Here is a 24676-nt window from a genome sequence, read left to right on the forward strand (position 1 = left end):
TTGGACATCGAGACGCGTGTGCGTACTGCGTCCTGGTTGACGAGTCCATTCAGCCTGGCAAAGGTTCTGTGAGGGCCGTGATGTGCCACTACTGGCGGATAAATTGCCGGAGTATTCTCCGCAACGATTGAGTGATCGGCTCTCCACCGGAGTTATCTCGACCTAAAAAGTTACTTGCTTGAGGGAATTGATGGCGGCAGAGGTCATCAACAACATTGAGAGACGATGACAAGGTTTGAGGATTTCGCAGTGGATTAGTATACTCCTCGTGGTTCAATGAGGATGTAGAGATAAATATACAAGAGTAAACGAGTCGTCTCTATGATGGATCACGTGATGATTAAGATTATTTGTTTTGATCACATGATTCGTTGGCGTGTCTCCCACTCCACAAGATTTCCATCATCCGCTGAACTCCATCAACTCGTACAAATTGAGCTTTACACGGACCACCGATCATAATCAGGAATATCCTCGTCGTAGTATGTCTCCGTGACCTGTGAAAACCCTACTTCTGGCGCATGTGGCGGCCACGGCTGTCCAGTGCCGGTCGCAAACAAAGCAAAACTCGCTCCTTCGAACACAAACCAACCCGATGGAGCGAATGCCAACCAAGACGATGACAGCGATGCCAGCCAGGTGATGGTCTCATCTGACTCAAAGCTGTATCCAAGTGTGTAGGAGAGGGGCTCCGCGCGGATACGGAGTGTCAGGTCGGACGGAATCGAGGACGAGTTCAGCTTAACCTGATTATACTGTTATGCGTCAGCGGCCTTCTCATCTTGTCAGCTCATCACGAAGGTCAATTACCTCAATCGTCCCATTCATCATCAACTGAGTGAAGATGCACATGCCGGTGCTATTCACACAGCCCGACACTCCGATGTCCTGATGTTGCAGCTCACTCAAATAGGCACTGATCCCGACAGTCTCACCGTAACCCAGCCCGGACGTCGTGGGTAGCAACTGCGCGCTAAAGGTCATGTTCAGCGACTTTTGCTTCCGCAGAATGGCTGCTGGGGTGTCTCGATCGCTTAGACCAAAAACGTTCGGTCGGAAGACAATTCCATGAGACTTCTTTCGACCACTGTCCTCCAGGTCGCAGATGGGCGCGTACGGAGTCCGCAATGTGTACCATGAGGGATCAAGCATCTTCTGGTTGAATGCGTCGATGAAACGTGACGGTGGTAGTTTCTGATCGGGCGCAGGACCGAAGGATTCACTGAGCAGGACTGGGTTCCCGCCATTGATCATCGGCCATCCATCCTTCCAGGTGACTGGTGACATGAAGGTCTCCCGACCCAGAGGCGACGAACCGTTGATCTTGCGTCGAGCGAGGTAGACCGCGTAACTGTCGCCGTTGGCGGCCTCGAAGATGGTCGCATGGCCAGTAGATTGTACGGTGAGGTTATCGTAGCCGTACGCTCCATTAAAAAGAATTGGATTATGCGGCGCAGGATCCCAAGGCCCTTCTGGAGACAGGGAGCGTGCGATACTGGCACGGTGAAGGTCGTCCGTGCCACCTGCCCGATTGTCAGTCGACTGGCGCTTCAGGGACAGGGAGATACTTACCCTCTGCGATGAGAAGATAGTACCATTTATCCCGCTTGAACATCTTTGGGCCTTCAGGACGAGCACTGGCATTATGCGGGAGCGTGCCATTCCACATGGAGCGATACTCTCCGATACAGCGACCACTGTCGACATCTACTTCACACTGGTAGATTCCCCAGATGCGGTCCTTGTTGTTGTTGGGGGACATCAGGTTCAAGTACACTTTTTGCGAGACAGGATCCTGGAACAATGCGGGATCAATGCCCCATGGGTCGCCCCATATGGGATCTGACCAGACTTGAGGTCGTGGGACGACACCCACATCACTCGCGGCCAAACTCGAGCGACAGGGTCGTATGTCCATCGCGTCATTGCAGCGAGGTAGTATTTTCCATTGATGTAGGAGAGCGTGGGAGCCCAAGCACCTGCCGATCCACCGGATATTAGTGATCAAGATGTAAGGACAAGCATGTACTAACCTGCACCTGTTGGAGTTCCATATAGCTGAAGCTGCTCCGGTCTGGTGAATGCATGGGAGAAGAGTTCCCAGTTGGCCAGGTTTTTGGACTTGTAGATCGGTGTGCTCGGCCAGTACTCGAATGACGAGGTTGCGAGGAAGTACTCGTCCCCGACGCTCAGAATCGAAGGATCAGGGTTCCATCCGGAGATAATGGGATTCCGGATTGCTAGGGTGGTGAGCACCCAGCTCTGAATGACCAGCAGGGACAAAGTGAACCGTCTCATTGCTGTGTTATTTCGACTACATTCATCATGTCTAACAAATCCTGTATGCAGGAGTTCGTATATATAGCATCTTTAATTACTGGGAAATACCCTCTAGCTGCAAAATCCTTATGGTCGGCACACAGTTGGCTCCTTTCTCCTTCCCCACTGATTATATGGTATCCGGGGGATCATCCGGGGGAAGAGCCGGCCACTGAGAGCACAGTGGATGTCAAGTTTTGGCTGGGGCATTCTTGACTTTCGTAAATCCATTCAGACAAGTCAGTGATAGTCTGTCTTGTCTCTTCCCTCTGTTGATGATTAATGGAGCGGCATATCGTGCTTTCGTGGAGTATCCTTTCTCCTTTGGGGTGAAACATATGTATAACTGCCTGTGGAAGGATGCAGCTTTGTCTCGTTTACGAAGGAAGAGAATCCTCAGGATGATTTATCAAATTTAAGCATTGGGATAGTCATGTCCTATATAATACTTGGTTCTCTCTACCTTGGTTTACAATCCTGGCAAACAGTTTAAGCTAGTATGCCCAGATCAAATCACCCCAGCTGGGATGATCGTTTGACGAAACAGCACCCTCGAAGCCTTCGAATTCCTTGGCCTTGGTAGTCCACGGAGCTTTCTCCTTTTTCTTGGCCACGTACTGGTAGTATAAAATGTCCCAAATCGGGTTCTGGTTCGTCACGCCGCGCCTCTGCTCTGAGATATTTGCCCAGGGACCATTGACTAGGACCGCCTCGCACCGGGACCACTTGGGATCGTACTTGACTGTTTCATTCAGATTGTACTTGGCTGCGTACTCGGACGCTTTGAGCAAGAGATTATGGCCCAGGCTGTATAGATCGACGCCCTGGCTCTGTCCAACGCGTGCGCCGTACGCAGCCCAGCCAATACCGGACATGGTGTGGCCTTGCATATGTCAGCGGATACTCAGGTAAAGAAGAAGATTCCTACTTTGATCACGTCCAGCCTCCACAGATTGACCCGTCTCCGGATGATACTGCGCAAACAGACCAGCGCAGTTATCCTGAATAAAGGCATTCATCGCATAGTTGTACAGTTCGACATCATTTAGATAGACCGCAAAGCTGAGCATCGCCTTGATACTGGCCATCCCGTAGTTGGCCTGCCCTATAACGACCGATTGCCGCGAGAACAGCCAGTACAGCTGGTTGCTGAACCCCGAACCACCCTGCCACTTGGCCCCGGCTTCTGTCCAATTGCCCTCCCAGCGCATGATCTCCGCCGCGTTGACGAACAAGTCCCCGTCGAGCCCGATCATCAGCGAGCGATCAGTCCCGATGATGTCGGTCAGGTTGCTCCCCCAAGCATCTAGAATGGTGGTACTTCGATCCCAGTGCGACTGGTTACGGGTAATGTACCACATCAGCGCGTTCTGCCACGCAGCGCGAACGTCATGTGCGAACGAGGTATAGTTGCTGATCTTGCCGCGGGAGACAACCGCGTGTGGCCCCTGCATCTGGTAGCTGGCTTGGGAGTATTCGTCGGCGCTGAATTTCTCGTGGGCCGAAGCCCAGGGGTCCTTCTTGGACATGATGTTGGTCCGGATGCGCTCCAAGTCCTCGTGCGTGTGCCAGATACCCGGATGGACAAAGTCTCCGGGGCGTCTCTTGAGATATTTGGTTGAGTCGACTCCGGAGAAGTCGCCGACATGAGGAATGGGGCCGTAGACACTGGGGATGTCGGTCACTATGGAGTGACAGACGCCTGCCAGGGCGAGGATGTTTAGGAATACCTTCCACATGTCGCCAGAGATGTTCATGTCCGATGGTTTCGAGGCCGGCTATCTTCTGTGACGCTGACAGGGTTTGTTAGAGTACTTATATTCACTTTTGTATTCTTCCATGGCTTTTCCTGTGGAGCAACGCAATATTCTCGCTGGTATCGGAAGAATTGCGGGAAATACCGATTTCACCTTTTTGGCCCCGCATTCTCCGATAAACTGCTGCTCAGTCTAAAGTTAACCCTAGTTGAGCTTGTTCTCTGACCGTTCTTCATGACTGCCGGGACAAGGCCGGCGTCTACGCCGAGCGCTCTAATGACTCCATTCCCCGGACGCCGGATTGACGCCCCGCATTCAGTGTTGAAGGACTAAAACAAACGTCTAGTTTGTTGGAGATTTGATAACATGAGCTCTGTTCCTGCGTGTCTCAATACTGGCGAAGATTGTCGCGACCTGAGAGGACTAACATGAAGATAATCTCTACCGTCTTGGTGACCTGCTTGACGGCATGCAGCAGTGTCTTCGCTGCGACTGAAGATCCTCTTAATTACCGGAATATTAAGCGCTCCTACGTCGCTCCAAAATCTTCCAACACGACAACACTGCTGGAATATATCAGATCCCGCTCGGATTTGAGTCGACTCTCAGAAGCCCTAGACAAAGTCGGCGGCTTCTCGGAAGCATTCGACACGGATCCCACCTGGAAATTTACCTTCTTTGCCCCGAACAACGATGCCTTTGAGAAGAATGTGGGCAGATACTTCAACACGTTCGAGTCTACTCCGTATGGCCACCCGACAGAGTGAATGTGCGTGTCACTGACTCTTCATAGGAAAGGGAAATGGTGGCTGGGGAATACCATGCTGCATCACTACGTTCCCAACACAAACTTGAGGTCGTCCAGTTTCAATGAGACTTATCAACAGTTCCAGGTAATTCAGCATTCAGGACTCAAGAGAGATACGGATTGACTGACAGAATGATAGACTGCAAATTATCTATATGTGGGAGCGGAGGTTCAGAACGGGAATCTTCTCTTGAACAAAGTTGCAGGTGTGGTAGAAAAGGATATTTCAATTACACAGGTAGGCTGGACATTTGCTCAGGAGGATGATCGCTGATGCTCTTCAGGGAATCGTGCATATTATCGATCATATTCTTGACCCCTCGGCTCAGATATTTGAGGGTGATCTGCCTCGAATCTCGCAGGCCTTTATTCCTGGCAGTTGCTCGAACCCCAATCTTCCATATTGTTGATGGAAATATGCACTATAGTACGGAAATTGGCTGCTATTGCATAGTTTAATCAGAACTGCCAGAAGCAATCCATCTCGGGGTGACTACCATCGGTTAAGCTATCTCTTACGTAGTCCCGTATGCCTCATGTGAATAGGATAGGAACACTCAAATTGAATTATTCGCATTACTAAAAGCGTAGTCTAAACACCAGCGTCTGATAAGGCTGCAGCATGCCTTTGTAACCATCCACCTTCCCCAAAGACTTGTGAGACCACAGTTCGGTGACCAGGACGGGGCCATCAAGTCCCAGTCCCAGATCCGCAAACGAGACCGACAGCTCCTGGGGATAACTCTTCTCGTTCAACAGAAGAACTACATATCCACCTTTCACCTGGCCAGCCCATACCTGCCATTGCCCCTCTTTGCTGGCAGACTCAATATAATGCACCGCCTGGCCCAGCGTGTCCTGGCTGACCGCTATAATATCCTTATTCTTCAGAACAGCCACGCTCTCATCCGACAGCTTCGACAAATCCGCCCCAATAATCAGCGGAGACTTGAGAGCCGCCCAAAACGCAAAATGGGTCTGCTGCTGGTACAGCGTCATTTCGCCGTTACCGATCTCCAGCATGTCCATGTCCAGCCAGTGTCCCGGGGTCTGGTACTGGCTGATCTCGCGCATCTTGCGGATGATGCTCAGCACCGAGCAGCCCGCATACCCGGTGTTAAGGCAGTAGGCCGTCTTGCAGGCGCAGCCAGTCTCGTTGGTGAATTTGGCGGTGATGTCGCCCGACATGCGATAGGAATGACCGATCTCTGCGATTTATTAGCCATTTTCACCAACTAGATGATTTGAACGTACTCCCTCCCCAATGCCACGGAAACTGATAGCCCCACTCACAAACCGAGTAGAAGATCTCCCGACCAGAAAGCTCCAGCGCCTTTTGCATGACCCCAAAGCGCACCTGCGGAGGCTCCGTCATGGCCTGGAATCCGCCGCAGTTGTCATACTTCCAGTAATCCACGCCCCAGCCCGCGAGCGTCTGCGCATCTCGCTCCTCGTAGCCCCAGCTTCCTGGCCGAAAGCCGCAGGTTAGGATCCCACTATCGCCATACAAACCAATCTTCAAGCCCTTGGCGTGGATATCGTCTATAAGTGGCTTGATGCCGTTGGGGAACGAGGTCAAGTTGGGCTGGAGGTATCCGTCTGCGGTGCGCGAGTAATCGGACCATCCCTCATCCAGGAGGATATACTCGTAGCCCGCGTCTTTGAGGCCGAGGTCCTCGAACAGCTGGACGGTGTTCTCGATTACTGAAGCGTTGATGTTGGACTTGAAGGTGTTCCATGAATTCCAGCCCATTTGTGGGGTTTGGCCTAGAGGCGATTTGCCAGCGACTGGGTTGGGCAATAAAAGGCTGGCCAGAACGAGGCCGAATGCATTGTGGCGGTACATTGTGATGGTCAGATGGAATGAGACTGGCGTCTAAGAACATAGATGCAATGATTTGTGTTTATAGCTACTATCCTTCAACCCCGCGACCCCGGATCCCCTCCAGGAAACATACTAGGCCCAGGTGCTGCAGAGGTGTGGGGTGACTGTTCCTGGACGATATGGTCATGGAAGGATTACCGGAGTTTGCCCGGCAGCTTATCCTGACGATGATTGTGGCTCATTAGTCGACTCTTTTTGAGGCTTAGCCGTAATAATTGAAGGATCGTTATTATTGAGGATCACTGAAGGTTAGCAGTAGCAGCATAAGTGCGTAGAGGTATGCCTGGGGTGTTTGCCCTGTACTCATGCTCAAAATATAGTTCCGAAGCATCCCATCCCTGCAGATATATCGATTGAAATATATAAGCAACATGCAATGGCCAACATGAAACTGGCTAATCGATGTATGGTTCAACTACTTAAATTTTATCAAATGAACGTATTCATGCACATATTCCTCATTAATTTACAATTATACCAAGCCAGGCATACGTCTAGCTCCTGGAATATATATACAAGAAATCGGTAACCACATGACAACCGTCCAGAGCATGGCAAGGAGAGACGCAGAAGAGCAAACGCGATCAAGGATGATCCCGACTTAACTGATCATTCGAAATGACCGAAATTTCCACCTGTTTCGTAATGCCCTGGTCGAGATGCGGTGGCGAATCCCGCCGACCACTGACGGTCGTATTCGTATTGCTGACGGGATCCAGGATCCGCTCAATGCTGCCGGTATCCAGGGGACCATTCTTGGTGAAGCGACGCGTGCGCCGGGACTGCGCCGTCTCGTCATGACCCGTGCGTCGCTGGCCGGTCGCAGGCCCGGTGAGCTCGTAGGAGCGTGAGTAGCCGCGGCTGGAGAACTTGCGGACGGAGGAGATGATCAAGGGCCTGATACAAGGAACAGAAGAGGTGATGATGATGATTGCGTTCTCGACGTAGCCCCAGCGGATGAGCTCGACGGCTCCGCTGGCGCCCAGATTGGTGACGCTGGGGACCTCGTCTAGTTTGGTGGTTTTGATGATGGAGGCGACCATGGCACTGCACGGGTCAGTATCATGATGATCAATGAGGGTATGAAACATACACAAGGCCCAGACTGAGGAGGATGATCAAACTGATCTTGATGCGCATCTTCAAGTTGAGATTCCAGAAGATGAGGGTGGGAAAAACGGCCAGGAACAGGTCACAGGCGGAGTTTGCGGCTATAACACGTCAGCAGAGACTCATGGAGACAGAAATGGAGATATACTGTTAGAGTAGTAGGCAAACTCGATGACGGCGTGGACATCACCACATGTGGTTTTCGTCGTGGGGTCCCAGAGAATGCGCATATTGCGACAAATGCTCAGCGGCAGCACAGCCGAGACAACATTGCCGGCGAACTGCAGCAGCATCACCGTCCATAACGCGATCTGGTACTTTTTATTGTTTCCGAGAATGGCCAGGAGGTAGAGAATGAAGGAGCAGCGGGCGATGGTGGTGCTGATGGTCACAATTGGCACTTGGATGGCGATGTACTTCAGGACGAGTTCGACTTCGTGCGGTTGTTCCTTTACGAGAAGGAGGAGATTCTTGCCAAAGCCATGTTGCACGCATTGCGTTAGGAAAACGGTGGCAATGACGACCAGGATCTAATGCGACCAATGTCAGTAATGCGATAGGGTCCGCGATGGCTCGAACATACCAGTGACACAATCATCAACACATCGTCGACACGAAACTGGCGGATTTTGACCTTTGCAAACACTCGCAGGAAAACGATAATCACGGCGATGATCACTGCGGCCCAGATGCCCCTTACGAGGGCCGGGCCGAGATCAGCTGTGGTCTGTGAGTCCTGGGCCATTGCGGACGTCGACCGAACCTTGCACTCTGTGGGGGTATATGTCGACTGTCTGGCTTTGGTGAGGACGAGATCAAGAAGAGGGCAACACAGTCGACCGGATCATGATCTGTGAGGCATCATGGTAGAACGCGACAACTGAAGAGATTGCGACACTGGGGAGCATCGCTTAATAATAATGGCACCGACGAATATTCTTCAGCTCCAGGCACAGGAAATAATCACCACTGCTGCCAAGTGTCTCCCAGCTACCGGAAGCTCAATGGCTCCGGCGATTTAGACTTTGCAGCATGGCCACAGGACAAAGCGATTCATGGACGGAGCCAAAAATCCATTCGTCTGGTCAATGAGAATCTAGCTAGACAAAAGGGGATCCGCAGAAGGTTTTCCAAGGTTATGGCTGGCAATAGATCGAAGCCCGAGCCGTGGATAGGGTTCTGAACAAGCTATCTTTTGCAGTCGGGTGGACTTAGGGGCCGTTGCGTGAGGGGCCCAAGTTCTTCTGGTATTTCCATCGGTCATAGATTGGTCAAGACTCTGATTTGGTCGGTCTGGAGGCAGGAGAAGAGGACATGGCCGTGGAGTGGAGTACGATCAGACCTCAATAATCATACAGCTATCCATTCACAATTTCGCCTGACTCTCGACCTGAACTTTGTCTTTGCCGGGCTCCAACCGCCGCGGTTAGAGAGCAGATGCCGAGATATGCAAGCGAGGAGATGAAGGGATAGTGTATACTAGACTCGGAGCAAGAGACACCGAACAAACTCTAACGGGCAGCAGAGACCCCGATTGGCGAGAACAGAATGCAGTGAGACATTGTCGGCATATTCCTCTTCCATTGGTGGTTCTACTTCTACTCTTCTTGGGACTGGTGGGCCAACTGATCCATTCTCCACTGTCCTGGCGCGAGTCATTCCAGATTCCATTTTTGCGCCGAATCCTACCCAGTAACCATCGCGATTGTCCGCTCGCTTCCACTGAAATGCGTGTAGATCTCATTTATGAGATACAGTCAGTCCGGAGTACCAAAACTCCATATATGATATCCCACGGTGTATTTTTCCTAGATGATCTTCGGCAGGAGTAATATAATGAGAACTTATCCCCGTACCCCTTCATTCCATAAACAGTCTCGCTGGCAGCTTGGCGGTGGCGTCAGTCGACGTGAGACATGCGCCTTTATACGAAAGTCTACTGAAGAAACTACCTTACTAGTACCATTGGAGAAGTTGACAGAGACTCCAGTCTTCAGCGCCATTGTTGCATCCGGGATGTAGTACGTGACTGGAATACTCATTTTTTCGATGTCCTCTCGAGCAGGCTCCGTAGGACAGTGGGACCGAACCGAAGAATAGCCGATTCTATTATTAAGGACGCATCAAGTGTGGCCAGCCTTGAGCATACCATTTGTAACTATCTGTGAAGATGATCAAAAAATGGTGGTTGGCTGCAATAATGAATGTCTTCGTCTCTGCCGAATAAGCTTGCCCAGGGACTTCGCATAAAACCCCGTTAATCAAAATATTAAATTAAGGACGACGCATAATTAAAAGTTCAATCTACCTGACATTGCTTCCTGCACCATGTTTCTCTGATTATATAAATTAAGCATGTCAACCTCGTTCAACCAGCAAAACTTTTCAATGTTGTACTTTGCAGCATGGCCATATTGCAGACTGGAATAGCTGGCAACCGAGAAGAAATACGAAGACCATGTCCCACTCTGACTGATACTACTTTTCTTTCCTTGGATTCATGTTCTCGCCCTCATGAGAGAGTTCCGATATCTCCGACCCCGCCACTAGTGCCGGTGCATGGCCAAGTTGCAGGATCCTTGCACCATTAAAGGTTGACAGGGAAGACGCATGCACGATGCCAGGATGTCCGTCAGGGGCATATCTAGCGAAAGCCCGCTTCTAGATGCATGGAATCTGCCTAGTTCAGAAGACTACACACGTGGGACTCCATAGCTAGTCACTGCCATGTGGTCAACAAAAGCCACTTCGGCGGACCACCGAGCATATCAACTGTCGAGGAGATACGAGATCCATAATACACAGCAGTTCTTCAGCCTTCTTTTCCAGGTTCCGTAGACACATTTTCAAGCCATGAACCATCTCGAGTATGGGCATATCTAAAAGTGTATCGGAGCCCGACGACTATCGATCTTCCCCCCCCACCGCTGCCCGTGGTGGACTCGGTTGTATTACCCAATCCGGCCATCCAGGGCTTCTCTGGGAAACATCGCCGCGCATGCACCACCCGCAAGCATGGATGTTTGCCATGTTTCCAGACTTCTCATCTCGGTGCAGGTACCGGGAGAATAATAATGGAGAACCCGAGGGATACGTCCGATCAAATAGTTCACGCCATCGTCCCATTAACATCACCGTTTCTCAACGGAAGACTGCCGAGGTAGCTAGACAATAGTAATCTCCCTATCATCTCTTTCTCCTCCATCTCTCCACCATCCAGTATAAATATCTAGCAAGCTCAGGATCGGCATGATCAACCGACGATCGTGAGATTCTTCCCATCCGCCTAACCTATATACTCCTCTCGATCCCCCTCCGCTCCTCCTCCCTTCCCCACACTCCCGTCGCGACACCATGAAGACCTCATGGGCGTTGGCCGCTTTGGTCGCGCTCGCCTCCGCAAAGGGCTCCAAGTGCGCCGAGTGCCGTTGCTTGCCTAGTGACAGCTGCTGGCCCTCTCCTGCCTCTTGGGCCGCGCTCAACTCCACTGTTGGTGGTCGTCTGGTGGCTACCGTCCCGATCGGATCGCCCTGCCATGATCCCACCTACGATGCGACCGCCTGTGCGGCTTTGCGGGATGCCTGGAATCTTCCCCAGACTCAGTATGTAGAACTGCGCTATCCTTCATGCTCTGGTTATCGCATGAAGCGAAGCTGACCTGAATGTGTGCAGCATTGAATCCTCCTCGTCCATCATGCAGACCTACTTTGCCAACCAGAGCTGTGACCCCTTCACCGCAGAGTCCAAGCCGTGTACCCTGGGCAACTACGTCAATTACGCCGTCGATGTCTCCTCTAGCGACGATGTGATTGCTGCCGTCAACTTCGCCCGGAAGAACAACATCCGCTTTGTCATTCGCAACACTGGTCATGAGTGAGTGATTATGGAAGAGGTTAGCCAAGGGAATGCTAATGGGAGGTGCAGTTACTTTGCTCGCTCGAGTGGTGCTGGTGCTCTTTCTGTTTGGATGCACCACTTCAACGACATTCAATACAAGGATTGGTCCGACGCTCACTACAAGGGTCCCGCATTCAAGGTCGGCGCTGGTGTGATGGGCTTCCAGGTGATGGAGGCAGCTCACGCCAAGGGTCTGGTGGTGGTCGGAGGTGAATGTCCTACCGTCGGTCTGGCTGGTGGATATATCCAGGGAGGTGGACACTCCGCCCTCAGCACCTCCTACGGACTGGGAGCCGATAACGCCTTGGAGTTCCAAGTGGTCACGGCCGCAGGAAAGCTGGTCACTGCCAACCGGTCCACGAACCCCGACCTCTTCTGGGCTCTCAGCGGTGGTGGTGCCGGCAACTATGGTGTGGTCGTCTCGGCCACCATCAAGGCGCACCCCGACGCCACGGTTGCTGGTGCTAGTGTGCAGTTCCTCTCCAGCAAGACTACCGCAGACAACTTCTACGAGGCTATATCCGAGTTCCACGGTCTGCTGCCCGAAATGATCGATGCCGGTGCCACCGTCATCTACCAGGTCGCCTCCTCCTTCTTCGCCATCAACCCTATCACCGCGTACAACAAGACGACAGACGATGTCAAGGCTCTTCTGACGCCCTTCCTCAACGTCCTGGATTCTCTGAGCATCCCCTATGCTGTTGCCTATACCGAGTACGCCTCGTACTATGAGCACTACAACAAGTACATGGGCCCCCTGCCCTACGGTAACCTCGGCGTGGGTGAGTACCAGTATGGTGGTCGTCTGATCCCCCGGGATGTGCTCGACAACAACGCTGCTGGCTTTGCGTCGGTCATCCGTAACATCACCGAGCACGGTGTCATCGCCGTCGGTGTTGGTATGAACGTCTCTCAGCCCGGTGATGTCTCCAACGCCATCTTCCCCGCCATGCGCAATGCTGCCGTCACCATGCAGATCGGTACTCACTGGAACGAGACCGCTCCTTGGTCCCAGATGGTGGAGGATCAGTACAAGATGACCAACGAGTATGTGCCCCAGCTGGAGGCAGTCACCCCTGGCAGCGGCTGCTACCAGAACGAGGCCAATTTCCGCCAACCCAACTGGAAGGACACCTTTTTCGGCGTCAACTACTCTCCCCTGCTTAAGATCAAGCAGAAGTGGGATCCCAACTACTTCTTCTACGCTCTCAAGGCCGTTGGCAGCGACTACTGGACCGTTGACGACTCGGGTCGTATGTGCCATGCATGAAGTCGATCATCTAATATAGACATTACCGGTATGATGTGATACTGGAGATAATTGTGTATAGACTTCCTATTTAATACCGTATGCACAATTGTACATAGACACAAGATACCAGAAGTGCAATAATTTGGTTCGAGTTCTTGTCTTCAATGTCAACCAGACAGTAGTCCATGGCTTCGACGCCATTCGCCCCAACTTATGCATGGCTCGACCAGACTCTGACTTCCGAATGCTTGGCTCTGGTATGACAGTGCCGTTCCTCGAGCGATGGACATAGTCGAGACCTGACAATCCCTATAGATAGGTGTTTAATTTAGACAGATGGGCACATATTCGCGTTTACCTTCGTCACCATCACCCCATACAAATAAGCAAGTTTCGATCATGGAATACAAGTTTACAATCTTATCAGAGATCGTTAAGTCTTGGTTTATGTGGCAGATATATGCAACCACGGAGACTCCATTGGTTGGCTCACTTCCATGGGTGATGTCACCACTCTCATGTCATACATAACCACGACGCACTTCCAGGTTCTAAACCATCGCAATCATTCCATACAAGGGCAGTGATAAGGAAATAAGGTATAAGATGAAGTAATGCGCACTGCTATGACCAGGTTCGCTTCGTAATACTCCCAATGAGCGCTGTGTTCCGTAGATGGAATTCTCCGCCCCAGCGTATCGGATGCGAAGCCAGACATAGGAAGAACAGAGATACTCTAGTGCCATCCCAATTCCACTGACATATCCTTAATGCCCTGCTTTATAGCATCGAGACTGGCCAGACCGTGTACCCCACCCTGGCAGACCAACGAGATCTCAACGATACGCCTCCACCGCCATAAGTACAACCGTCATCGTCCTTGTAAATGCGTACGCATTGCGTCCGCATAATGTAGGTAGCTGGTACAAAACTCGTAGAGACCCTCAGTCGCAAAATAATATAGATCTATCTCACGAATCGTTCTCAACTACTGTCTGTCCATCTCCAGCCATGTCTTCTGTCGTCAGCAGGCAAGATTTCCAAGTCTCGTCTCAGTGGCGCCAACTGATCTAAACATGCATAGTCTAAGCGAATATCACGCCATCCTCCACCGAGACAAATATGCCATCCTCTACTTCTGCGATTCCCCCGAGCAATGCGCCTCCCTCGATCCCACCTACAACGACATGGCGTCTGCCGTTGCCGACGCCGACGACATGATCGACTTCTACAAGATCAACATGTCGAAACACCATGACATCTCCGACGCAGCGATGGTGGAGAAACCAACCCTCCTACTTGTAAAAGATGGCCGGGAACTCGAGCGCTTCTGTAAGCCTGTCCCGCAGCAGTTGGAGTACATGGTCTCGCAAGCCCTGTGTGGGATGACCAAGATATCCATGATCCCGTATACGGAGAGAGAGGGCCATGGGAATCTGATGTATTGTATCCCGGCGCAGAAATAGTCGTTAATGAGGTTATGTTGTACGTTACGTTCAAGTATTAGTGGCTGACTGGCTGTAATCAGGGTTACCCTGTTATACTAAAAGTGTATATGATTCATTAAAAGTTCTCGTAAATAGTGGCGTTGTTCGATATCTGAGGGAAACAAGTATATGTGGTCTCTGCATATGACTTTATATCCAATGTTGTTGTAGAGTCATATTAGTATGCCACGCATGCAGCAATCAATACAGGTGCTATCCATACCCAGGTAGAGGCAATCCTTGTAGGGGTTGAATTAACGGAACTCAGTAGAATATACTTGTATTAACAATGATGAGAGGATAGATGAATAATCAAGTTAAAATACCTAATATATCCATTGTTCTGTGTCATCCAATTGATGGAGGTATGCCTGCAAGGCACTCCTGGCCAACTTGCACCTCGCAAGATCATACCCATTGACCCAAGCAATCCTAAAGCCACCCGAAGGCCTTGGAGTACTTTCCAACGGCTTCTCCCGGCTATACTGCATAGTGATGCTTTCGACATTGAACATGCTTTCCAGCCGCCGAAAAGCGTTGTCCGTGAGAGTCGTACCGGTCTTTGCATACTTCTCATCATCCCACAGTGGGACACTATACCCAACGGGTGTGGCGATTTTCGAGGCCAACGGACCTGTCCATCCCTTCCCGCAATAAAGGTCCACAAGGGAAGAAGTGAACCAAGATCCATACATGTTCGGCCACTGAGGCGAGAAACGCAGATGCGCCTCGATAATCTTGCCTCCGATCGTTTCGACATTCATCATGCCGGTATATCCCGTGAGATGCGTTTCCACGAAATCAGCGATATATTTCTCTAGCGAAAGCTCGACTGGCGTGTTGACCTCCTAGTATTCCCATGTCTGGTCCGGGCCAGCCACTCCCTTTGTATGCGCGAACCAAACTGCCCTCCCGGCGTCTACCGCTATGTCGGTGCTGATATGCTCCCCGGTCAGCAAGGCAGACCACATATGCCCCGGCACGAAGTTGCGCCGGTATTCATCCAAGGTATGTATCATCCGTGCCCCCGCGCCGGCCCCGCCAAGGTTGTAGATCGGCTTGCTAAAGATGGGAAAAGTGCAGCGTCTGGTTTGGTCCTGTGCGGACCGCACTCGATTCCCTGGAGTTCGGCTACCGTGAGTTTATTGTAGACCCAGCGGAACTTGGGATACAGCTCGTAAGCGTCACAATCGTAGGCTGGGATCTTGCAATGGGGTGGACAATGTGCGGATCCAAAGAGTCGTTTGCTAGAAGGAGAGTGGAGGATTGGCATGTTGTGGTATATATCAATCGTACACTAGGATTATACCGAGGACTAGGTTTTCGCAGAGACAGATGTCATTCCACAGAGCGCTTCCCAAGAGAGACATACTTGATGGCTGCTAGGCTTCAATACTAGGGTTTAATAAGAATTGATGAGGCTTGTGGTGATACTACCTCACGGAAACGGTATCGAGGTCGATGTTGCATCTACTGTGAAGTCTATGATTATGACATTCATAGCTAAAAGATTACAAATACTGTGTGCAATTATCAACGTGATCCGACGTTTGGGGTCATATCCAAATAGATTTGATAGCTTCTAGCTACCATTAGGCTAAGAGAATATGTTATAAAATGTCAATATCAGTAATTTTGGCGCGTCAATCCATAGTTCAAGTTGACCATCGGCAATCGCGCTAGTCTATATCCGAAATATCTCTTAATACAGCGCCAGTTGCGTAAACAAGCATTCCTCTTAGACATTGTTTCCAAAAAGTCCAGCATGTTAGATGTCAGTTAGATGGTCTACAGTATAGATGGCGCACTCAGGACATGCACTTCTGCGTTCCCCACACTCTAGAGTCAGTTCCTGAGCAAAAGCGGTGCTGACCTAGTCCTACCCGGGAAAGAAATGTCCCAATATCGTAGTTAAAGACGCCGCGGAAGACATTAGCTAGCATCTTAGGTGCAGTTCTGGACTTTGCAGAGGCATTCCAGAGATTTCAAAGACAAGCGCCCAGAGCAGAACACGGCACCACGCATATGCCGTTGCACGCGTGACGAGGAACAAAGTTCGTAAGGAAATAATGGTTCACTGTAGTAGATGTACGTACAGATATAGCGACAGTGGCTTCCTGCGTGTCGCCTAAGAGGAGGTGATGGGTCGGGGTATGAATCAACACCAACAACGACTACTACTACTGTGACTATAATTTATCTCTATTTCGACCTCAATCATGCAGCGACAGTTGGCGAATGTGGAAAAAGTCCTATGCCTTTTAATCCAACCTAGATAGCACTTTTTCGCTTCCGAGTGTTGAGTTCGGCTGGCGGTTTCGCGCAAAGGAGAGAACTTTTGACTAGTAAAACTTCCCCACATCTCGTATTGATTGAGATTGCCAACACGTAGGCGACGCTGACAGAGACGCTTCAAAAAATTTTTTGATATAGACCGCGAGCTGCTGGCCAACCTTCGCAAGTTCACGCCAGGCCAAAATGCAGTCTGAGGAGGTCCAGTTCGTTCATTTCAACGATGTTGTGAGTTTTGAGCAATATCCCAGTCTAGGAACGCTCCAGTCTTACCATCATCAGTATCACATTCCCCCGGCTAGTTTGCTTGCAGGGTTTTTGCAACTGCAACGCAACTTCGCAGTGTCCAACCCAAGAGCGCAAACTCTGACTCTCTTCAGCGGGGACGCCTTCTCGCCGTCCCTCGAGGCAAGTGTCTTGAAAGGCGAGCAGATTTGTCCGGTTCTGGATCTTGTAGGCGTTGATATCGGGTGTTATGGAAACCATGGTACGAGCCGTGAACCTCGAGTCTCGACACCCGCTGCTCTGCTCTTGCTGATGGGAGTGCCAGACTTTGACTTCGGCGATGCGCGATTGATCGACCTTTCCAGCAGGTTGAAGTTCCCCTGGTTGCTTTCTAACGTGTTTCGTCGCCCACTCAGTGAGACGAAGAGACTTCTTGGGTCTGCGCAGGAATACATCGTGCGACAGCTGGAGAATGGACTCAGAGTGGGGTTTATAGGACTTGCTGGCACGTACGTGGCTGTTTCAAATACTTATCTTTGAGTTAGCTACTGCAGCTGACTCGTGACTGGGAACAGGGACTGGCCCTCGAACTGTGAAGATCTCCCACCCTGCGAAATCGAGTCGCCGGTGGAGGTTGCTCGTCGTCTGGCTCGTTATCTCCGACTGAGCGAGAAATGTGACCTGGTTATTGCGCTGACGCACATGCGCGTTCCGGAGGATATGCTAGTCGCTAATGCAACCGCCAGTGAGTATAGCAGGGTTGACTTGCTGCTTGGCGGTCATGATCATGAAGTGATTCGACGGTTTGCCGGCGATACCGACGTCAAAGCGGAGAACGTTGAACAAGGACGCAAAGTCTCCGACATAGAAGTGAACGGGATGGTCCCTGATGCTGAGGGCAATATTAGATTGGTGAAAAGCGGGACTGACTGGAGAGGGTTGTCCCTGATACGGCTTATTGTCCAGCGAGATGATAACGGTGCTGTGATAGGATCTACAGTGAAATGTGGGTGATTGATCAAGTAGTCGCCGTGCCAAAGCTGACAGTCAAAGTACGGCAATACACCGATATCCAAGCTGCGATAGCAGTGCCACAGCCCCCGTTGAAAATCACCAAAACGCTGGACACCATCCATGAACGAGTGGGTACACTGGTCCAAAAGCCACTACTGCATTCGGCTGTTCCCATCGACGGGCGCAACTTTACGATTCGGAGGGAGGAGACAAGTTTGGGCAACATGCTGGCAGACGCGGTCCGAGCTTTGTACGGGACCGACGTGGGCTTCTTCAACAGCGGCGCGATCCGATCTGACAAGATCTTAAAAGCCACCGTCCCAGACTGCGAGCCCTTACGAGTTAGAGATGTAATCAGTATGTTGACTCCCCACAGCTAACAAAAGCCCGTCTGACAGCGTAAGATATCTGTCCATTTGGGAATGCCCTCCTTGTGAAGAAGCTCCCCGGCGAGATTATCCGCCAGTCGCTAGAGAATTCTGTATCTGATAAGCACACGGATGGGCGATTCCTTCAGATCTCCGGGCTAAGGATCGTAGCGAGCTGGCACCGGCCTGAGGGATCCCGTATCATTGACGTCCAACTGGAAAGATCAGACGGTCATCTTGAACCGCTTGATCCGCGACGTATGTATACAGTCGCGATGCCCTCCTTTATCGCGCAGGGCCACGACGGCTTCACGTGGTTTCCTCAGCTGGAGACCATTGTCAACGAGGAAGCGGGGATGACAGATACAGCTTTGCTCCTCAATATATTCGGACACAGCGAAGAACCGTACCGGGGCGATTCACAGAGTAGTTCGCATGCCTTGGGCATTGAGCGAGCCCGGAATCTGACTATCGTAGGACGCAGCTTGTCAGACTCACTGCCTGTTGTGAAACCAGCTGTAGAAGGCAGAATTAGATTTGTCGATGCATAGATCTACCTGATTGTGTATAAATCTCCACAGAGATTGTTTAATGAAAGTAATGATGATTCTTTTCCTCCAGAAGTCTGACGGCATTACCTAAATAGGACTAGCCTGACTGCTCTTGATTGTTTTGTTATGAATCACCAAACATCAACTTCCACCACATCAATATCCACAGGTAGATCATGTCAAGCTTATTACAGTCCCGCTGGGCTCCTAAACCCAACGAGCACAAAACACAAGGCCAAGTTGGCCAACCACCGCCTGCGTGCCCCTCCCCAGGACGCCGAATGCTGCTCTCTCCCGCCGGAGAACTGTCGCGCTTCATGAAGATCGTCGCTCGCTTAAAATGGAAACTGCCTTTCCTAGCCGAGGGCTACCGTCTCGCAACACTCTGCACCGATTCTCCTGAGGCTGTCGCTCACGCTGAAGTCATGTTCAAGATTGATTTTCACGAGTACTATGCGCTTCTGGAACGCGCGCTGGTCCACTTGCTTGGCGTCTTTGGCATCACCGTATCGGCTGTAGGCAAAGGCTCTGGCTTGAACTCCGCCTGGAGCACACATCGATATCATGCAAATGTCCTGGAAGCTCTTGAGGATGAGAACTGTCCTCTACGTTCTGTGTTTCGAAAAGGGAACGTCTTTGAGCAACTGAAGAAAGCAAAGGAGCTGCGGAACCGCTGGAAGACGGCAGATCTGACGGACCAAGAAAAAGAGCAAGAGTCTATCTGGTCACCCAGACGAGAAGCGACAATGCCGCTGCAGAACTACGATTTTGACAGGATGTTAGCGGATATCTTTGACGGCCTGGAGGATGGATGTCGTCTGGCGCAGGAACACGTGGCCAACATCGACAAGAGCAACCATACTCAGGCACAATCTGACGCCTCGAATGCCGATTGGGATTTTATTGTCGATGCGATGGACTGGGAGGCTGTATGATCATTCACCTGAAGGGTCTCTCATTGTAAATATCATGTCCATGCATTCACCATTGTTTCGTTGCAGTAGATTCTAGCATATGCATTGCACGTCTTCTCAAATCAGTGATGATCAAGGCGCACCATTATGTACATTCTGTGTGCCATGCAAAAACATCCGCAAAGATGACCGGCTATATCTATATATCGAGTAAAGGTATGAATACTGACAGACTGTTAGTGCAGCATGTCACGCTGCCAGTCTGGAATCCGGATTATACCCCAATGACTGACACCAGAAGGTGTGCGAGTGCTTGCTTCGATGCTGCGGGAACTGCGTTGAGAGTACAAGATTCGACACCTGTTGCGTACCATTGCAAGCAGTTGTACAAGTCGATGCCATGTCGCGAAATTCATTCCGCATGTCCATCGAAAAGGACCGATGGTTGTACCGTATCAATTTCCGCGGGATCGATGGTAAAACTGCCCATCTGCTTCCCCAAAGCAGACAGCACCCTGACGTGAGGTATCTGCCACTGTGGATGATTTCTCACATACTCCTCAAAAGCATCTCTAATCACCTCAACAGTATCACGCCGGTGGTACGAAGCCACCGGTGCCTGCGAGACAATCAAGTCCACCTCCTTTAATCTCTGCATGCACCCTAGACTCTCCAATCCATACGTCTCAAACAATAAATAATCATGAACCTCGATGATCATGCGTTGAAGAGCGTCGCGCTCGGCCTCACCAAGGTAAGCTAGCACCGCTTCCCCCAGATGCACCGTGTCCCGCTCGGGCGCAAGGTAAATGCAGGCATGTGGCGAGACTTCCGTACGGAAGTAGGGGACAAACTCCCGTAGGGCTTCCTCGCGTGCTTCCCGGTTGACCTGGAGCTGTACGGGATTGGGATGGTTGGCGCGGAAGCCGCGGGCGTAGCGTCGGGAATTCGGTTTAATACCCCGATCACAGGTGATGCGAATGACACGGCTGGAGGGGAGAGAGAGACTCCAGATATGCAGGCGAATCTCGGCTGGCAACATGGGGAAGAAGTGAAAATGGGACATTTTGTTACAGCTGACACGTGGCTTGAACTTGTATTCGATGGAAAAGCAGCGGGATATCACCCAGCTCACATGTGACAATAACAGTATTATTGCCTTCAGTAAGGTCCAATTGATAATAGAGGATTGAATGAGTGTTAGATAAATGACATAGCCAGCTACGTGGTTGTTTCGAGCATCTCATCTAACACAAACTAAATCAGAGCCAAGCCAAAACAACCTTAGCGCTATGTAGTCAAGCGTTTAGGTCAGGTCCAACAGTACTTTTGCGGTCAGACTCCCAACCCCTGACATGTCTGGGTAAGATGCAAGAAATACTGTGCCTCGCTTGTCGATAGCCATATACATCTGTCCATATTCCGATCAGGCTTCGCAAATCATCATACCTTACTCCACCAACACATATAGATATAGGTACTGTCGACCAGGCAAGGCCCAAATGATGCATCTTTCTTAGGGTCTAATATCTCCACTGACTGAATGTGCTCGTCACTGAGTACACGTTGCCTGTCTAGGGAGACACTGTCTCTCCTACCTTAGCTTTCCTTGTATTGCATTCCCTAGTGCGCTATCCCAAGCCTGAAAACTTTCAGCTTCTGATGCAGCTTGCCTTTGTCCACCGCCAGTGCACTTATAGGGTTTCCAGTCTACCTTCATATGGGAGGCTAGGAGCACCAGGTACTTTTTTTAGAGACATTAGGTGAGGTGTTATATAAACTCGCATTCCAGATGAGCTTGATATGAGGAAAGCTATTCCAATTATTCGTTTGATGCTATCGACGACCATCAATTTGTACCCGTACTCAAGCATCCTGATATTGAGGTACACTTGGAGACCACGCCAGGGTATGGTCATAGCACAAATTGAAGGTTTATTTATCCGCCAGTGTTGACACACGGACAGTCTGACCATATAGATATAAGCAGGTGCAGACATGACATCGAGTGGGGAAGAGAAAGATTCGCCTCAAATCGAATGGAGAAACCGGGCTGGTCGATATAGAAAGGGCCACTCAAATGCCGAAGTGTCGAGCATCCCCGTTTCAGCCAAGTCCTTGGCGGTCATCCCGGTCATATTCTCCGGTGACAATGTGACTCGCAAAGTGTGGTCATTTCGTGATTTGTGCGAGCAGACATGAGTAGAAGCAAACATTACTCCGGACGCCGTGCTTGGCGACATGAACTACAGCATTCATCACTCCATATCCGCCTATCTCAAGCCAAGCCAAGGCACCTTCATTTGACAACACTTGCTTCAAAGGAGGGTTCCCGTTGCGATTGGAGGGTATGATAGGGAAATAGTTGGGATGACCTCACGGCTATCCCTATAATTCCACTGTTGACCAGTAGCATAAACTGCACCTAAATTGCACGAAATTTCGAGGTGCAGTATGGTCCACCAATGACTGTTCCATCTCGATAGTATCATTGTGTGCTCATGGCTATAAAAGCCTCGTAATCTACTGCGAACGTTCGTCGAAGACCAGACATTCGATCCCCATTACCAGTCTGTCACTATGTGGTCAAGCATTGCGGCGCTCCCCGTTCTCGTTCCCGTCGCTTTAGCATGTCTGGGCTACGAGGGAGGAGTTCCTACCCCCACCGCTCATTATTCCAATAGCGCCGTGATTGAGGTTGCGGCGGGGCAAGTCTTCGACGCCGGCTGGGCCAAGTACGACCGTGGCTCTGGCGCCTGTAACGACCAGTCCGAGGGCGATTGGAAGGATGCCGTATTCTACCTTCACTCTGGTGCTACTCTGAAGAACGTCATCATCGGCGCCAACCAGGCTGAGGGTGTGCACTGTGACGGTCCATGCACGTTGCAATTCGTCTGGTTTGAGGATGTTTGCGAAGATGCCATCACCATTGTGAGTATCCAAGCACATATATACATATACTTGGTCAGGTCTGATAATAGGGTAGAAAAACGACAAGGCTGGCCAGGAGACTTGGATCATCGGCGGTGGTGCCTATCACGCCTCGGACAAGATTGTCCAGCACAACGGTTGTGGTACTGTCAACGTGAGTGATGATTCTTTGTCCCTCCCTGAACCAATGCTCAATGTTGTAGATCATCAACTTCTATGCCGAAGACTATGGCAAAGTCTATCGCTCCTGCGGTAACTGTGACAACCAATGCAAGCGGAATGTCTATGTTGAGGGTACTACCGCTCGCGACGGCGGCGAAGTAGTCGGCATCAACCTCAACTACGGTGATACGGCCACTCTGAAGAATGTGTGCGCCGACGCTGACCATCCTTGTGTCTTTTATGATGGTTGTGCGGGTGACTGCGAGCCAAAGAAAGTAGGATACTGCTCTGGTTAAGGCTCAACCACGACCGCCCGCCCACTCTGAAGCGATCATCGACTCAGGAAGTTATGTGTTTCTTTGGTTAAGTTCAATCCTCATGCTGTGGAGACATCTCTCCGTAGTAGTGCTGGCTAGATTAACCCTGCAACAGACCCCAGATGGTCTCTAGCTTATTGTCAAACACGGCGTCAAGCCAGACAAGCGTTTTCAACATTTGCCTCCAGCACAGGACTGAATATATTTCCAATATCTGAAACAGTAGGAGAAGCTGGCTGTAGAAGAAATCCCGGTCTGAGGTAGCTCTAGCCTCCAGGGCACCCACAGTGAGGAGCCACAACGTCAATTCTGAAGGGACTGATGTTGGACTGAGGGCCTCCATTGAAAGCCGTAACTGCCGCACATGTACTTCTGTCACTACCGGGCTGATGCCAGACATTCGTCGAAACTCGGCGAGATATAGCAACGCTCCTGAGCGAAGGCTGGAGCATATAGGACCAAAAGTGTATGCATCATAGCGTAGTGACAAGAACTGATCAGTAAGTGGATGGATTAACCTATCAACCTCTACTGGGTCTGACCGGACAGAGTCTTGCGGGACTATTTGTGTGTTGGTCCATTGTAACAATTGGAAAGCCGAGAGCAATGGCGCCGGAAGGTTCAAAGACTCTAAGCACGGTACCACGGACTTGCAGGGGGGTTGTAAATAATCAGCTCCCTTATCTATGTCGCCTAGAGCAGGGACGATGTCAAGTGCGTAGGAACCAATTAGATCCACCCTGCACTTGTTAGCACATCGCATCAAGTGAGAGTAATTAGGCCCTCTTGAGTACGAACCATTTAACGACGGTCATCAACTTCTCATCCAAAGACTCCAGTGATAAGCCTGACTTCTGGATCAGTCTTGACACAGCTGACATGTGCGATCTCCATGAAACCATATCTCCTTGCAGATGTGAATAGCATGCCAAGGCAGTAATCGCGCTCAATGTACCCTCTAAGGCCTGCTTACTGCCCAGCGACATAGCACCGATATCACTCCGAACCCGCATAAGCGCTTTGGTATGATTTGAGAGTATGAAATGCTTCAAGTCGACTTGCACGTGGTATTGTGAGATATGGGTAGCATATGTAGCCAGCATCTGGTCGAACGCGGCGGAATTCGTGATGCATATTGGATACCAACGATCTTTGTAAATCCGAAATTGGCTCGAGATCGCATCTGAGAACACTGAGAGGTGGCATCTGTCAGCACAGTACGACCCAGACGGGACCACAGAGCTATGAAAAGCAACATACTGTGGTGAAGGAGGCGCTGCGACTCCCTATCCCACGGACAGGTCAGGAGCGACGGGACATGGGCCGACGAGGGCGGACAGTCTGAACCACGAGGCCTTCCAGATAGAGGATCAACAGAAAAAGTCCT

General features: G+C 50.8%; 12 protein-coding genes across 12 annotated transcripts; 6 read left to right on the forward strand and 6 right to left on the reverse strand.

Annotated features, from left to right (window-relative positions):
- Positions 1-440: 440 nt before the first annotated feature.
- On the reverse strand, positions 441-2298 carry NFIA_023360 (beta-xylosidase; the record flags this gene model as incomplete). Its single annotated transcript, XM_001265521.1, has 5 exons — positions 441-755; positions 811-1523; positions 1573-1776; positions 1848-1979; positions 2034-2298. 5 exons carry the CDS (start codon positions 2296-2298, stop codon positions 441-443), a joined length of 1629 nt encoding a protein of 542 aa, XP_001265522.1.
- A 515-nt stretch (positions 2299-2813) lies between these two features.
- Positions 2814-4076, reverse strand: NFIA_023370 (uncharacterized protein; the record flags this gene model as incomplete). The annotated part of the gene is made up of 2 exons (XM_001265522.1): positions 2814-3202; positions 3248-4076. 2 exons carry the CDS (start codon positions 4074-4076, stop codon positions 2814-2816), a joined length of 1218 nt encoding a protein of 405 aa, XP_001265523.1.
- Positions 4077-4504: 428 nt separating this feature from the next.
- NFIA_023380 (uncharacterized protein) lies at positions 4505-5158 on the forward strand (the record flags this gene model as incomplete). Its single annotated transcript, XM_001265523.1, has 3 exons — positions 4505-4821; positions 4870-4969; positions 5024-5158. The coding sequence occupies 3 exons, from the start codon at positions 4505-4507 to the stop codon at positions 5156-5158; spliced, it is 552 nt and encodes a 183-aa protein (XP_001265524.1).
- A 305-nt stretch (positions 5159-5463) lies between these two features.
- Positions 5464-6730, reverse strand: NFIA_023390 (glycoside hydrolase family 27 protein; the record flags this gene model as incomplete). The annotated part of the gene is made up of 2 exons (XM_001265524.1): positions 5464-6092; positions 6139-6730. The coding sequence occupies 2 exons, from the start codon at positions 6728-6730 to the stop codon at positions 5464-5466; spliced, it is 1221 nt and encodes a 406-aa protein (XP_001265525.1).
- A 623-nt stretch (positions 6731-7353) lies between these two features.
- Positions 7354-8624, reverse strand: NFIA_023400 (uncharacterized protein; the record flags this gene model as incomplete). The annotated part of the gene is made up of 4 exons (XM_001265525.1): positions 7354-7816; positions 7863-7980; positions 8028-8409; positions 8463-8624. 4 exons carry the CDS (start codon positions 8622-8624, stop codon positions 7354-7356), a joined length of 1125 nt encoding a protein of 374 aa, XP_001265526.1.
- Positions 8625-11233: 2609 nt separating this feature from the next.
- On the forward strand, positions 11234-13046 carry NFIA_023410 (putative isoamyl alcohol oxidase; the record flags this gene model as incomplete). The annotated part of the gene is made up of 3 exons (XM_001265526.1): positions 11234-11481; positions 11552-11752; positions 11804-13046. 3 exons carry the CDS (start codon positions 11234-11236, stop codon positions 13044-13046), a joined length of 1692 nt encoding a protein of 563 aa, XP_001265527.1.
- A 1058-nt stretch (positions 13047-14104) lies between these two features.
- On the forward strand, positions 14105-14494 carry NFIA_023420 (thioredoxin family protein; the record flags this gene model as incomplete). Its single annotated transcript, XM_001265527.1, has 1 exon — positions 14105-14494. The coding sequence occupies one exon, from the start codon at positions 14105-14107 to the stop codon at positions 14492-14494; it is 390 nt and encodes a 129-aa protein (XP_001265528.1).
- Positions 14495-14841: 347 nt separating this feature from the next.
- NFIA_023430 (uncharacterized protein) lies at positions 14842-15788 on the reverse strand (the record flags this gene model as incomplete). The annotated part of the gene is made up of 2 exons (XM_001265528.1): positions 14842-15332; positions 15623-15788. 2 exons carry the CDS (start codon positions 15786-15788, stop codon positions 14842-14844), a joined length of 657 nt encoding a protein of 218 aa, XP_001265529.1.
- Positions 15789-16993: 1205 nt separating this feature from the next.
- Positions 16994-18965, forward strand: NFIA_023440 (bifunctional metallophosphatase/5'-nucleotidase; the record flags this gene model as incomplete). The annotated part of the gene is made up of 4 exons (XM_001265529.1): positions 16994-17541; positions 17608-18038; positions 18086-18403; positions 18451-18965. 4 exons carry the CDS (start codon positions 16994-16996, stop codon positions 18963-18965), a joined length of 1812 nt encoding a protein of 603 aa, XP_001265530.1.
- Positions 18966-19141: 176 nt separating this feature from the next.
- Positions 19142-19900, forward strand: NFIA_023450 (uncharacterized protein; the record flags this gene model as incomplete). The annotated part of the gene is made up of 1 exon (XM_001265530.1): positions 19142-19900. The coding sequence occupies one exon, from the start codon at positions 19142-19144 to the stop codon at positions 19898-19900; it is 759 nt and encodes a 252-aa protein (XP_001265531.1).
- Positions 19901-20291: 391 nt separating this feature from the next.
- On the reverse strand, positions 20292-20945 carry NFIA_023460 (2EXR domain-containing protein; the record flags this gene model as incomplete). The annotated part of the gene is made up of 1 exon (XM_001265531.1): positions 20292-20945. The coding sequence occupies one exon, from the start codon at positions 20943-20945 to the stop codon at positions 20292-20294; it is 654 nt and encodes a 217-aa protein (XP_001265532.1).
- A 1514-nt stretch (positions 20946-22459) lies between these two features.
- NFIA_023470 (pectate lyase) lies at positions 22460-23268 on the forward strand (the record flags this gene model as incomplete). Its single annotated transcript, XM_001265532.1, has 3 exons — positions 22460-22810; positions 22866-22964; positions 23014-23268. 3 exons carry the CDS (start codon positions 22460-22462, stop codon positions 23266-23268), a joined length of 705 nt encoding a protein of 234 aa, XP_001265533.1.
- Positions 23269-24676: the final 1408 nt, after the last annotated feature.

The sequence above is a fragment of the Aspergillus fischeri genome, genomic scaffold (genome assembly GCF_000149645.3).
Source record: "Aspergillus fischeri NRRL 181 1099437636249 genomic scaffold, whole genome shotgun sequence".
Classification (NCBI taxonomy): domain Eukaryota; kingdom Fungi; phylum Ascomycota; class Eurotiomycetes; order Eurotiales; family Aspergillaceae; genus Aspergillus; species Aspergillus fischeri.